This window comes from Macrobrachium nipponense, chromosome 7 (assembly GCF_015104395.2).
Source record: "Macrobrachium nipponense isolate FS-2020 chromosome 7, ASM1510439v2, whole genome shotgun sequence".
NCBI lineage: Eukaryota > Metazoa > Arthropoda > Malacostraca > Decapoda > Palaemonidae > Macrobrachium > Macrobrachium nipponense.
Genome location: NC_061109.1, coordinates 100,243,474 through 100,258,339, shown reverse-complemented (window position 1 = coordinate 100,258,339; position 14,866 = coordinate 100,243,474). Strand labels below are relative to the sequence as shown.

Genomic DNA, 14,866 nt, shown 5'->3' with positions numbered 1-14,866 from the left:
CAAAGATGTATGTTTTTTAGTATGATAAATAAATGATTTACTATTTTCAAATATTAATATTAATTTATACAGCAATAATATCAATTCATTAAAGAAAATACCATAGTGAATTAGTAAGATTTTAGCTTATATTTAAAAAATTATGGAAGAATGAAGGAAATCCCAGTCTTCTTGAAGTAACTTCCAGTAACCCTTTTCAGACCCAGGTACTAAAACTGTCAGCTATATATCAAGTTCTGTGACAGCCACGAGGGGGAAGAGCTGGGGGAGAGCTGCAGTGTTGCAATCACGTGGTCCTGACATTTTCCTCTCTCTCTCTCTCTCTCTCCTCATCTCTCCTCTCCTCTCTCTCTCTCTCTCGCTCTCTCCTCTCTCTCTCTCTCTCTCTCTCTTCTCTCTCTCATTTACTGAGACTCGAGATTTTTTATGTACTTGTACTATTTGTTTTTAATACTTTCAAATAATAATAATAATAATAACTAATAATAATAATAATAATAATAATAACAATAATAATAATAATAACTGTAATTACAAAATTCATATGTGATAGTATTTTAAAGAAATACAATACGTACTAATCTATCCATGTCACTTTTAATTAAGGTTATCTCTCTCTCTCTCTCTCTCTCTCTCTCTCTCTCTCTTTTACCGAGATGAAAGAATTTTTATGGTACTAGTATGTAAAATGTTTATTGATAATTTCAGTTCTTTAGTTAATTTAATAATAATAATAATAATAATAATAATAATAATAATAATAATAATAATAATAATAATAAAACTTTAATTACAAAATTCATAATGGTCGTATTTTAAAGAGATGAAAATGACCTTTCCATTTCACTTGTAAGGATAATTCCTCTTTCTTACTGAGATGAGAGAATTTTTATGGTAGATGCACGTGTTTATTATATTTTCAAATAATATTAATAATAATAATAATAATAGAAGTAGTAATACAGTGGTCGCCCCGTATTCGCAGGGGATGCGTACCAGACCCCCCCGTGAATAGTTAGAACCCGCGAATGTTTGGAACCCCTATAAAAATGCTAAAAACAGCCTATTTTGTTAGTTAAAACAAACAAAGAAAAACCCACTAAAAATTTTCATACGTGGTTTTTTTAATAGTTTTATCACAAAAAGTGCATTTTATGATGAAATTTATCAAAAAAACCAGGAATTTGTGGATATTTACCATAGAAAAATACCGCGAATGCGCGAATTTTCCGCGAATAATGCAGGGAAACATTCCAGAGAGAAATCCCCGAATGTGTGAGTCCGCGAATCTGGAGAACGCGAATACGGGGGGTCCACTGTAATACGATAACTAATTTCAAAAGAAAATTCTTCCCTTTGTCTTTTTCTGTATCAATTTCCCCACCTCAACTCGAGTGACACTCAAGCTTAACAATGCCATACAATGGTCAACGAAATTTAATGGTTTTATGTAATCTCTCTCTCTCTCTCTCTCTCTCTCTCATCTCGCTCATCTCATCTCTCTCTCTCTCTCTCACTGAGATGAGATCATTTTCATGGACGTGTATGTAATAAGTTTATCATTAATATTTTCCAATAATAATACTATTAAGTACAAAATTCATATCTGAGTATTTTAAATACAATAATCATTCCATTTCTCTCTTTTAAATACTGTAAGGACAACTCTCTCTCTCTCTCTCTCTCTCTCCTCTCTCTCTCTCTCTCTCTCTCGCTCTCTCTCTCTACTCTCTCTCTCTCTCTCTCTCTCTCTCTCTCACAAGATACTTGTCATACATTTGGTGTTTCTATTTCTTCCTTTTATCTCTCTCGCTCTCAGCAAAAGAATTGATAGACAGACAAACATAATTGCACAGTCCTCTCTTTCTCTCTTCTCTGGAGAAATATATGTATTTATGGGAGGGTGAAAAAGTTACCTACAGACGTTCATTTCAATCTATTGAAACCTAAGGAGTTATTTCTCTCTCTCTCTCTCTCTCTCTCTCTCTCTCTCTCTCTCTCTCTCTCTCTCTCTCTCTCTCTCTCTCTCTCTCTCTCTCTTGTATTTTAATGAAAATATACAGTAATTTGTGAATACACAGTGTTGCACATGAAAAAAGTAAATTAGTGATAATTTTAGAGATACGGCCCTAAGAAAAATTGCAAATTAGTAGTGAAATTTTCCCTGTGGACATGTTTTCAAGAACGTCGTTCCGGCTTACGACGATTTTCGGGTTACGACGCGTCTTAAGAACGGAACCCCCGTCGTAACCCGGGGACTGCCTGTATAAACTACATAACTAAACAATGTTGCTTTTATAACAATAAATGTAAATTAACAATTCAAACTACGGGAAGGGGTAGTTCATAAAGTTCTAGGGGAAGTAACTAAATTTCTCCAAGATATTAAAAGCTATTTAATACCATTCCATGACAGTCACTGAATCTTGTTATTTCTACCTGTAACTGTAATATTCTTTCAAATAGTAGGGTTTTTTTTTAATCCATGCTATCCTTTTGATAGGTTGGTTAACAGGTTAATGACCCTTCTGGTTTTATACATACATAAAAACATTATAAATTACAATAGCAGTGACAATACAAATAAATCATGGAACCATAAACATTCTTCTTGAATCAATCAAGAAAGTGGTAAAGGCTATAAATGTTCCTTTATATTTCTGGGAGAGCTATAAAACCACAAACTTGGAGATGTCAGCTACATTATGAGAGTTGTCACTTACATGGAAGTCTACTAACCATCACTTTCATTGCAGCAGCCCTAAACCTGGACTGTTCTGCTTTAGTTCACTTACCATGATATCATGAAAACAAAAAGGATAGTATCCAGTAAAAAAGATGAAGCAACATTAGGCAAGTAACAAAATACAGCAAAAGGGTTCTATTCATCAAGCACAAGAAATATACATTACCTCTTTGGGTGAAAACAAAGATTGAGTTAGCTGTGTCTTGAGAGATTCTAAAAGTTCAGATAACTGATCATCTTGTCCATCCAAACACATCAAGACAAGCTGCAGAAATGGTCGATGGGACGCAAGAGGCCAGTGGCCTAAAGACCAAGAAGGTGATGGATTTTCCATGCCATTACTGCTAACACTACTTGGTTGACTATGACTTGGAGGAGGGCTTGAAACAGCTCCTTCTGTTGAGGCTCCCTCACTGTCACTTGGCTTTGAATTGCCTGAATAAGCTCCAAAATTCACCGACTCCAATACTTGACCTAAGGAGAATTGATGGTTTCAGTACATTAAAAATAATATGTATACAGTACTCAAGACTTGCATATGGTTCTATGATTTAACAAAAGGTAAGCCTGTCTATGCAGCATAATAAAAATGAGTGCGCATATATGCAAATTTACTCTATAATACTGGAGCTGACCAAGTAATATGGCAAAACTGATATATGTACTAATACAGAAGACCAGTGCTCAAATTTTCAAAGAAACATTCAAGGAGAGTGTTCTGCATTAAGCTTGGCTATCACTTTACCTGAAAGGAAGAAATTCATTAAGTTTGTACAAAAAAATACTGAATTTACTTGCAATTCAATTTCTTTGTTTAGATTTAAACCAAAGTGATAACAACCAAGTAATATCTTTGTTCATAACTGATGATCCTTTCCAAACATCAGTGGTACCTGAGCTTGAAACTTTTGTTAGTGGATTATGTTACTCAGTGGATAAATATAATACATACAAATATAATTATCCATGTTGGGTTAATGTAAGGTGAACATAACACCCATACATGGAAATACTGTCGATGCCTGGTATTCAGGTGGATTAAGGACCACAAATACCCGCGAAAAGCAAAAATCGAGTCAAGTTGTTACTCCTCCCTAAAAATGCTTATAACTACCTATTTTAATAGATCAAACAACAAATATATGTATCTTAAACTAAAATGCTTACAACTGCCTATTTTAATAGAATTTAACACTAATTCACTTCTTATAAGTAGAGCAACACTATTTATTCACTAATTACTCACCTGCAACTTTTAGCACCCGACCTTGGACAGCCTTAGGGAGCTTGGATATAAGTGGAGCAACCAAACATATTGACTGGGGTTTATGGGCCCTGTAAGGTAACAAAAGACTAAATTACGTTAAAAATAATTTAGTTAAACATGTAAATCATTATTAACTCCTATACCCAACAATAAAACTCAGTAGTGATAATGCTACATATAAAGTACATAAAATCTTACTGCAAAGTGAATATTTCTACATGCTCTTTATTGTATGTTCAGACACCCTGATTATATCACACATGCAAAATTATACATATGTATGTATGTATGTATATATATATATTATATATATATTAATATATATATATATATATATATATATATATAGATATAATATATGTATATATATGTGTGTATATATATGTGTATATATATAAATTATATATATATATATATATATATATATATTATATATTATATATATATATATATATATCCATACATACATATATGTATATATATATATATATGTATATATATGTGTGTATTATATATAATATATATATATATATATATATATATATATATGTATATGTATATGTTATCTGTATATTTATCTGTATAATGTATTGTATATAGATAGTATATATAATATAATATATATATATTAATATAATATATATATTATCTGTATATGTAATGTATATGATATGTATATGTATTGTTATGTATATATATATATATATATATATTATATATTATATATATTATATATACAATATTATATATATATATAGTAGGAATAAAACAGCAAACAGCCATCGTAGCATTTTAAATTTATTGGCCAAAATTTTCGAGACTACATGTCTCATCATCAGGCTGTAAAATACAAAGAATAAAAATTAAAAAAGACTCAGTTAAAAAAATCACAAAGTCTAAAAACAAGAATCTTGAATTTAAAACAAACAAAAATAAGCTAAAACATTATTAAAAAACATTGAAAACCTAATACTGAAAAAAAAAACTTTTTAAAAATTATATATATAAAAAGTTATGGTGTTAAAATGTATTGTACCTTACTCTATCTGAGCTAAGAACTGAGTGACATTCTCAGTTTTTCAGGAGGACGACGTCAACTTAGGCGATATATAAGATCGTGGAAGAGTTCTGACTGTTTAGGGAAGGAACAAGCTGTTTAATAGTTAATGATTCCAGGATGGAGAGAGAGTGGTCATTGGGTGCTTGGGCGATAACATTAAAGTCTTCATAAGTGAATGATGTCTTGCATTTCTTACAGTGGTCTCTTATATTAGAAAATTCTTTAGCTTTTAATTGACATCCAGTTCGATGACTAACTCCAAGATGAGAATCAGCTCTGACTTTGAGCAATCTCTTAGTGGCTCCGATATATTTCCCAACTTTACATTTTGGGCAAGTGAAACAATAAACCACCAGAGATCGCATCAAGGCAGGAAGCCTATCCTTATGGTGAAATAATGACCCAATTGTCTTAGGATTTTTTGAACATAATCTGATGTCTATAGCTGGAAATGTACTGCGAATTGAGTCTTGTAGTGTTTGTTTGAATTTCTTCGAATGTACAAAAGGAATGGAGGCATACATGAGCAATTTAGGGACATTAGGTATGGACAGACGGGGTTGAAATATATTATTCAAGAAACTATTTACATACTTGTTGAATAAGAAGGATGGATACGAATTATTTTTGAAAAACTGTAGTAGAAACAGAATTTCCTCGTGAAAGTTGTGCCAGGTAGAGGATAACATGTAGGCACGGCGCAACAGTGTGAAAATACTATTTAATTTAAAACTGAAAGAGCAATTGCTGTAAAAGTTCGTACCTTGACCTGTAAATGTCTTTTTTCTAAAAACGCTGGTATTAAAACCTTGAGGAGTTCGAGTGATTAAAATATCTAAAAATGGAAGTTTATTGTCGTGTTCGTGTTCAATTGTGAACTGTATATTTGGGTGTAAGCCATTAATATATTCTAAGAAATTTTCTGCCTCCGCCCTAGATCTAAATAAAGCAATTGTATCATCTATATATCTTCTGTAAAAGAGAGGATGACATGTTGAAGAACATCTTTCAAGCATTTGTTCTTCGAGAGAGCACATGAAGGCATTGGCCATAACTGGACCTAAAGGGGATCCCATAGAAACACCATCTACTTGTTTGTAAATTATCTTGTTAAAAATAAAGTGAGTGTCCTGCACTGCAATTTCTAAAAGTTTTCTAAAATTGTCCTTGTTAAAGCCGTGAAATAAAAAATCATCAACAGAAAAGATTTTCTCTAAAATAATATCGACCGTCGCCTGCCTTGTACCTGATATTTTACCCCAGGATGTTGACTTGCATATGGTTAGTTTTGATGTCACATCCCTCTTCACAAATAAGGGATTTTGACGAAGGAAAAATCTATTTCTGGGTGATTGGCTCGTGTCGCCCTATGAAAGTATCCTTAATATCATTCTTTCTAGGTAAAATTAGCCTAAAATTACCAGAGAAAAACAAAATTAAGAAAATGTCAGTAAAACTGACTCGCTCACTCTTAAAAAGAAGTGTCGGTATGATAAAGGGGCGAGTGTGGAACACTACCACGAGCCAAACACCAATTAGAACTTCCTATCAGAATCCCCCCAAGAGAGAGCTGATACCAACGGGCGATGCAGCCTCTACTACTACTAACTAGAGGAACGCCACTGGGCCGATGCAAGCGCGCCCTAGCGGACATCCTTAATTAAAACAGTTAAATACATCTTGTCCTGCAAGGGGGGGAAAACAAACTATAAAAAGGGGGGGTGGGGGTTTCATAGGGCGACACGAGCCAATCACCCAGAAATAGATTTTTCCTTCGTCAAAATCCCTTTTCTGGGCTCAGCTCGTGTCGGCCTATGAAAGAGTACCAGAGAAACAGACAAGATGGAAAAGGGAACAATGAAAAACAATTTAAAATGATGGATATAATATAAGTAAATCAATTACAGCATACAAATTAGCACTTAAACTAACTTATTTTGTAAACAGTTAAAATAATAAAAATGGTAGTAATCTTAAAGTACTTAAATGGTAATTAAAGTAAAATACAAAGATGCATGTAAAATAAGGAAAAATACAAAATTATAAAATATATACACCCATGTGTCCTACCCTAGCATAAAAATAAGGGTGTAGGTACACTGAAATCCATCATCAATACAAATATTCCAAAATATATACAAACACATTGTGACTGAAGTTCATCATAAACATAAAATGGTGAATATATAACAAACATATTGTGTCCTACCCTAGCATTAAAAAAATAAGGGTAGGTACACTGAAGTACATTATCAGTACAAATGTGGATGTCCCTAGCAAAAAAATAAGGGACAATCCACTATATGATACAATACGGCTAAGGCTATGAGTTTTGAGTAGGCCTGGACGAGTAGGGGTGAAGGCATGTTGGTTGATGTAGGTAGAAAGGAGACCTGGATCTATACTACAACTACTAAACAGTATCAGGGCAACTATGTTTCCCGCTGCTACTGCTGAAAACTTTAAAGATTCCAAGGACTTTAAATAATGCCGTTTAAAGACTGTCGGGGATTTCCATCCAGTATACTTTTCTAAGATCCTCAAAGTTCATATGTTGGAAATAATTAATTGAGGTGGCTACTCCCCTGATATCATGTGCTTTTGGGAATGACTCAGGGTTGGCTTGTTTAATGAAGTAAAGGATTTGCTGTCTAATGCCTTTAACTGATAAAGTACCACCTTTTTCTCTCATGAAGAGAGCACCTGAGGATCTAGAAGAAGTACGAGATAGAAAGGCTCTAAGAGTTGATACTGGGCAGAGAGAAGGATCCTGTGGAAGTGGGATAAACCTTCCAAGGGGCCCACCTTGCAAGAGGATCTTCATTTTTGGCTAAAAAGCTACGATCCGGAGCAAGTAGAACTTCTCCTGATGGGGGGGGGGGAGGAATTCCCACATGACCCGCATCCTGGATAGAGCCGACAGTTCTGAAATTCTAGCTCCTGAGGCTAGGCTTAATAAGAATAATGTCTTCCTCAGGAGCATTATGAATGTACAAGATGAGTTGTCAGTATCTGAAGCTAGTTTGAGGACGTCATTTAAGAACCATGAAACTGTAGTAGGCCTCTGGGAAGGTCTAAGTCTAGCACAGCTTTAGGGATAGATGTGAAATAAGATTCAGTCAAATCTATCTGAAAACCTACTTGAAAGATTTTCTTCAAAGCCGATTTATGAGTGGTAATCGTGCTAGCTGCTAAACCTTTTTCAAATAAGGATCTGAAAAAGGATATAGCCAAATTAACTGTCATGGTTGTAGTGTTCGATTCTCTCAAGAAAGATGCTAATTTTTTAACAGCTGGAGTCATATTGTCTAATGGTTTGACTCTCTCTTATCTGATTTAGGAAGAGAATATTCTGTGGTCAATGGTCAGCATCTTTATTAGCCGCAAACTTCATGAAGTCCATAAAGTTAGGGTCTGGAGAGTTCCTGAGGAAGCGAACACAGTCCTCATTTGTACTGATTATGCTAGTTGGGATTGGGATCCGTTGAGGTCGGAGACCAATTCCAAGAGAAGAGGATACCAGTTGCTCTTGCCTCCAGTCCGGTGCAATCAGAGCTACTCTCCCTTTGAAAGACCTTAGTTTGTCTAGGACTTTCAAGAGAAGATTCACTGGAGGAAAAACATAAATTCTCCTCCACTGATTCCAATCTAACGACAGGGCGTCCGTGGCATTAAGCCAGAGGGTCCAGGTTGGGGGCCACAATAGCAAGGGAGCTTGTGGTTCGCTTGTGAGGCGAAGAGATCCACTTGGAGACCTGGGACTCTCCGGCTTACCCACTGGAATGACCCGACGTCCAGAGACCACTCTGATTCCAGAGGAACTGACCGGGACAGAGCGTCTGCTATCACATTTCTTACTCCTGCCAGGTGAGTGGCAGACAGATGCCATTTGTGTTTGTTTGCTAATGGCAAAGATGGCTATCATGACATGGTTCACATGTTTGGATTTGGAACCCTCCTCTGTTGATGCAATGAACTACCACTGCACTGTCCAAAACTAGCCTTAGATGAGACTTCTTCGGGGGAAGCAGTCTCTTCAGAGTAAGAAATACTGCCATTGCTTCCAACACGTTTATGTGGAGCTGGCGAAATTGAACTGACCAAGTCCCCTGAACCTGTTTGAACTGAGAGTATCCCCCCCACCCGGACAGGGAGGCATTCCGTGTGAATGGTTAACACTGGGAGGGGATATTGAAGGGGTACTTTCTTGGCTAAGTTCTTTACTTTTGACCAAGGCCGTAGTTGGTTGCGAAGGATCTGTGGAATTACTGACAACTTGTCTCGATATTTGGAGTTTGCTTTTGACCGCCAAATTCGATTTATATCTTTCAGCCTTGCTCTTTCAGAAGGATATCTGTTTACCGAAGCAAACTGAAGAGACCCTAGGATCTCTCCTGGTTTCTTCTTGACGTTTGTTTGCATTTGAGGAATTGCCTGACAGATTTTGCTATTTCCTTCCGTTTGGCCACTGGAATTGATAGATTGTGGGAAGACAAATCCCATGGATTCCTAGCCACTGAAAACGAGGATTCCGGAGTAAGTCTGGATTTCGTTTTGTTTATCTGGAACCCCAGATGTTCCAGAAAGTGAACTACCTTTTGGTAGCTTCGAGACATTCCTCGGACTGTTGGTGCCCAGATCAACCAATCGTCGAGGTATGCCGCTACCATGATTCCCTGAGCTCTCAATTGTTGTACAACCACTTCTGCTATCTTTGTGAATACCCTGGGGGCTACATTCAGACCGAAGGGCATCACTTTGAATGAGAATGTCTGATTTCTAGCCTGAATCCTAGGAATGGGCGGGGAAGTGCCTGGCTATAGGGATATGATAGTATGCGTCTGTAAGATCGATGGAGCATGTGACGGCTCCACGCGGAAGTAAGGTCCTTACTTGCGGAAGGGAGGGTAAGCATCTTGAACTTGTCGCAGCGAATGAAAGAGTTTTTAGCTTTGACAAGTCTAAGATTACCCTTCTTTTTGTTGAGCCTTTCTTTGGCACGCTGAATAAGCGCCCTTGAAATTTTAGATGTTTGACTCTCGCAATAGCTCCTTTCTGAAGGAGTTCTTCCGCGTAATCTATCAATTCTTTGACGGTACCTGATGAAATGATTTGATTGGAGGAGGATCTTTGATCCAAATCCAGCCTAATCCTTTGGACACTATGCTCTGTGCCCAATTGCTGAACCCCCACCTGTGGCGGAAGAGGAACAGCCTCCCTCCTACCTGGGGAGCCTCATTGCTGATGGGCGGGTTGGCCACCACGCCCTCCTCTGAACTGTCTACTCCTCGTGCCCCTTCCTGCGCCACGCTGACGAAAGTAACCTCTCGCCCTACCTCTCGGTTGAGAGTAGCCTTGAGCCTCATAAGCAGGGTTGAAGGCCGGCGAGATAGCGTAGGAAGTGGATGGTTGAGATTGCTGGGGCACCAGGAGGAAAGGTTGGTTCTGCTTAGAGGTGGAAGGTTGTCCCTGTTGGGTAACTGGGACTGCCTGCACCAAATTGGCTGCGTTGCTGGAGTTTTTTATATGGCTTGGAACCACTTACCAGCCTTCTTTGGTGTCTTGCCAGCAGTGGGAACGGATTCCTGTTTCCTCTTTGAGGAAATACCCCACCTAGCTCTAAGGCTCTGGTTGAGTCTAGCAGCTTCGTGGTGGACCTCGTTCACTGCGGATTCTGGGAAGAGATCCGCTCCCCACATGCTTGCAGCCAAGAGTCTATTAGGCTCATGCCTGATTGTGCACTCTTTGTAGGACATGCTTCCGGCAGTTCCTCCTACGCCTGGAAGAAGTCAAAAGCGTCCGTTTAGAACCGTCTGAAACTGAGATTTCGCCAGAATCTTGAACAGCGGTTCCGTAGCGTAGGAAAGGGCAGCCATTTCTGTGATGATGAGGGAATTGAGGGACCTGCCAAACCTAGTTCGCGCATCGAACTCTGCCTGGATTAGGGAATCCGGCAGCCTAGGTAATTTCTCACCGAACTGGTCCATGGCGCAGTCCGGCTTGAGTTTACCCAGCGTGAATGTAGCTGGCAAGTTTTCCACAATTCTCCGAAGGCGGGGAAGAGCGGAGAAGTAGACTCCGCCTCCCTCAACTGTGGAATGGGCTCATCCTTGAGGACTGCCTGAAGGGACTTCTCCACTAATTTCGTGGCGAACGGAAGAGAAACCTCCTCTTCCGTCGCGAAAATAGTGAAGGGACTCTTGTAGGCCTGGAGTTTAGTGTTAGTACACTCCCAGTCCTCAAGGCAGTGAACCCATTCCCGCTGGGCGTGATCTCTACTATAAAGAACTGACTCCTTAGAGATTTTGTCTTCTCTCGTCAGAGCCGTTGGCGTCAGCCTAGCATAACCGATGAAAGGCTGCGTCAGACCCCGAGATAGAAATCATTCCGTCCTTGAATGGAGCGTAGGCAGCTACTCTCCATGGGTTCTCCATAGAGAAAGCTGGCAAGGAGTCATAAGGTGGAAGTTGAAGAATCCCCGTGCTAGATGCTGGGGAGACTGGGGGAGGAGCCTGAGCTAGCCCAGCTACTCGGTCCTCTTCTCTCTCATTCTATTAGAGAGATCCTGGATTGACTGTCCAGATTGAGACAGACTGTTTGATAATTGCGCAAACATCTGCTCGAACCGCGTTCCCAGTGCGGAGATTTGGGAGCCTACTAGCACGCCCACCTGTTCCATCACCCTGCTGAGAAAGTAGAGGGATCGAAGGTGCTGGTGCTTGCTACCCCTGCGGCATAGCGGAGTGGAAGCAGAGGAGGCGGGAGAAGGCAGTGACTCGGTGGGAGCGCGAGCCTTCTCCTTCGAAGCCTTGCTTCTGGAGCTCTTCGATTGGGAAGAGCCCGGCTTTGCCTTCACCGCATCGGCATAGGAAGTCGACGACTTCCTAGCCGAAGAAGACGAAGACGACTTCCTAGAAGTCGACTTAGATAAGGTCTTCGGTTCTCTCTTTCCCTTCTCTTAGGAGGTACAGAGAGAGCGGGAGGGACGAATAGGGATCTCGGATCCCGCAAAGCCTTGGAAAGAAGCGGAAGAAGAGGGGACAGGAGAAGATCCAGGAGCGCCCAAGGAAAGACCTTGGGCGCCCGACATACCTACCTCAACCAACAAATCCTCCCCACCTACCGCCATGGGCTCAAGGTTAAGGTCCAGGGCAGCGACGTCGGGACCGACTCCTGGGAGGCTACGACCCCAAACGATTGCTGGAGTCTTGCTGGATGGAGGCTATCAGTGGGGCAGCGGACAAGGGGTCGAGTAACCCCGTCGACTTGCCCGCGGGAAGATCTGGACGGCCAGCTTCTTGTCCAAAATGTAGGGCTGGCCCTTGGCGGCGTTCTTCCCAAAGCCGCCCACCCACGCTTTCAGGGTGGCGAGGGCGACTTCCCTCACACCGCTAGCCTGAAAGAAAGGTGAGATTAGCTGCCAATTGTGGAACGGGTTAACAAACTTACAACTAGAAGTTGTTAGTAAAACCATAAGTAAGCTATAATGGACTTACCCCCATCTCCAGCTGACCGATCAGGTCGTAGCATATGGCGCAGGCTTCAGGGTGCCAGACAATCGTCTCGTTGAACGACGTGGCACAAGGGGGCGTGAGACCTGCACTCATCATGTCCACAGGGGTCGTAAAGCGTCGCGTTACAGGCGGGACCTGGGACTGGCAGTTGGTAGCCTGTAAGTGAAAAAGTACATGAGTACCAAGTAAACACTTACAGCCTAACATATGCTCCGCTGGTGCCGGAGCGATAAAGTTAGATAAAACCAGAGCCCCGCCAAAATACGTGTGGTAACTAGGTTGGTATATAGGCTATGGCTCCGCCGATGCGGAAGCACAAGAATCAACCAACTAGGAGTGGTGGTAATGGAAACCACGACAGAAAATGGCGGGGATGGTTGATAAAATAATAATAATAACACACAAATCATTGTAAAATATTGTATAATTAGGGTATATATCCTTAAAATAACGAAAATAAAACAACTTCTCTCCGCCCGTCTACTAGAAGAGTGCGTAGGTAAGGGGTAAGCTCCCTTCCGGTAGCGGGGGAGAGATATATAAGGATATAGTAGGCAAGCAACGACCACTCGTAGTACCCACCCTGCCCGCTAGCGGAGCCAGTAACTATAAACCAAAGGTGCCCCGGCTGCGACGGAAGGCTCCTTCGTTATCGTAAGGGAGAGGCTGAGCAACTGGGGAGGGGGGGAGGAAGGTCTCGGCGAAACACGGCTGGGAGCGAGAAAAGGGGGAGGATGCTACTCCTCCCCGCCTCACCAACTACCGCAATGGAGACCCGGTACCTCATAGTGGTCGCCCTATACCCCCTGCTGGGAGGACCCCTGGTCACCTCCGAAAGTGTGAGAGAAGGCGATGAGGTTGTCATAACAACCAAGGGGTCCCCCAGCTCCTCCCTATATCAGAGAGGGAGGGAAGGGGCAGGGTAAGGTGCTATGGAACACGTGACCGCAAGTGGCCTAGGCCGCGAGCAACACAACCGTGGAAGGGCCACGTGAACCAAGCTGTACCAATACATGGAACAAGCACCTAGGCTAGCCTAACACCCTAAATAAATAAATAAATATACATCGAAAGGTGGAAGAGACACTTTTAGTAAAAGAGAAAGAAGCCCAGGAGGAGGCAGACTGTTCCAAGAAACAGGAGCCTACGGAGCCAGCGATAGCCGATGTTAGAGCAAGAAGACCGGGATGCTGGCCGGCGGAAAATAAATAATAGCCCAACTAAATAACCAAGCTAAGAGAATGGTAGGAGGGCCTAACTTAGCCTAAAACTCGATGTAAAACAATGAATGTGATTTAAAGTAAGCCCATAAGTATAAGAAGTCCCAGTATGGAGGACCGGGAATTCTTACGAGGCGGCATGGCCGCCACGAGACAACCGGGGAACCGTATATGACCTATTAAGAGGAAAATACTGGTACCCGGAAGATAAAACTAAGGTAAAATGTTACTTATGAGTTACTTAACTTAGCCGTGGCAATTGCAGAGCGTTCCATCGTAGATAGTACGGATAAAATCCAATAAAGCACGAGCACAAGAAAATGGCGACTTGTCGCTGGCGCTAAAAATTAAGGATGTCCGCTAGGGGCGCTGCTGTCCGTGGCGTCCTCTAGTAGTAGTAGTAGAGGCTGCATCGCCCGTTGGTATCCAGCTCTCTCTTGGGGGGATTCTGATAGGAAGTTCTAATTGGTGTTTGGCTCGTGGTAGTGTTCCACACTCGCCCCTTTATCATACCGACACTTTCTTTTTAGAGTGAGCGAGTCAGTTTTACTGACATTTTCTTAATTTTGTTTTTCTCTGGTAATTTTAGGCTAATTTTACCTAGAAAGAATGATATTAAGGATACTTTCATAGGCCGACACGAGCTGAGCCCAGAAATACCGTTAAAGGCGTTGGTCGATATTATTTTAGAGAAAATCTTTTCTGTTGATGATTTTTTATTTCACGGCTTTAACAAGGACAATTTTAGAAAACTTTTAGAAATTGCAGTGCAGGACACTAACTTTATTTTTAACAAGATAATTTACAAACAAGTAGATGGTGTTTCTATGGGATCCCCTTTAGGTCCAGTTATGGCCATGCCTTCATGTGCTCTCTCGAAGAAACAAATGCTTGAAAGATGTTCTTCAACATGTCGTCCTCTCTTTTACAGAAGATATATAGATGACACAATTGCTTTATTTAGAATCTAGGGCGGAGGCAGAAAATTTCTTAGAATATATTAATGGCTTTACACCCAAATATGCAGTTCACCAATTGAACACGAAACACGACAATAGA

General features: G+C 40.4%; 1 protein-coding gene across 1 annotated transcript in view; it reads right to left on the bottom strand.

Annotated features, from left to right (window-relative positions):
• Positions 1–14,866, bottom strand: part of LOC135217784 (mediator of RNA polymerase II transcription subunit 12-like protein) — a 375,610-nt gene that overhangs the window by 83,200 nt on the left and 277,544 nt on the right. The window contains 2 exon segments of the mRNA XM_064253813.1: positions 2,913–3,220; positions 3,993–4,081. Coding sequence (XP_064109883.1) covers positions 2,913–3,220; positions 3,993–4,081 — 397 coding nt within the window.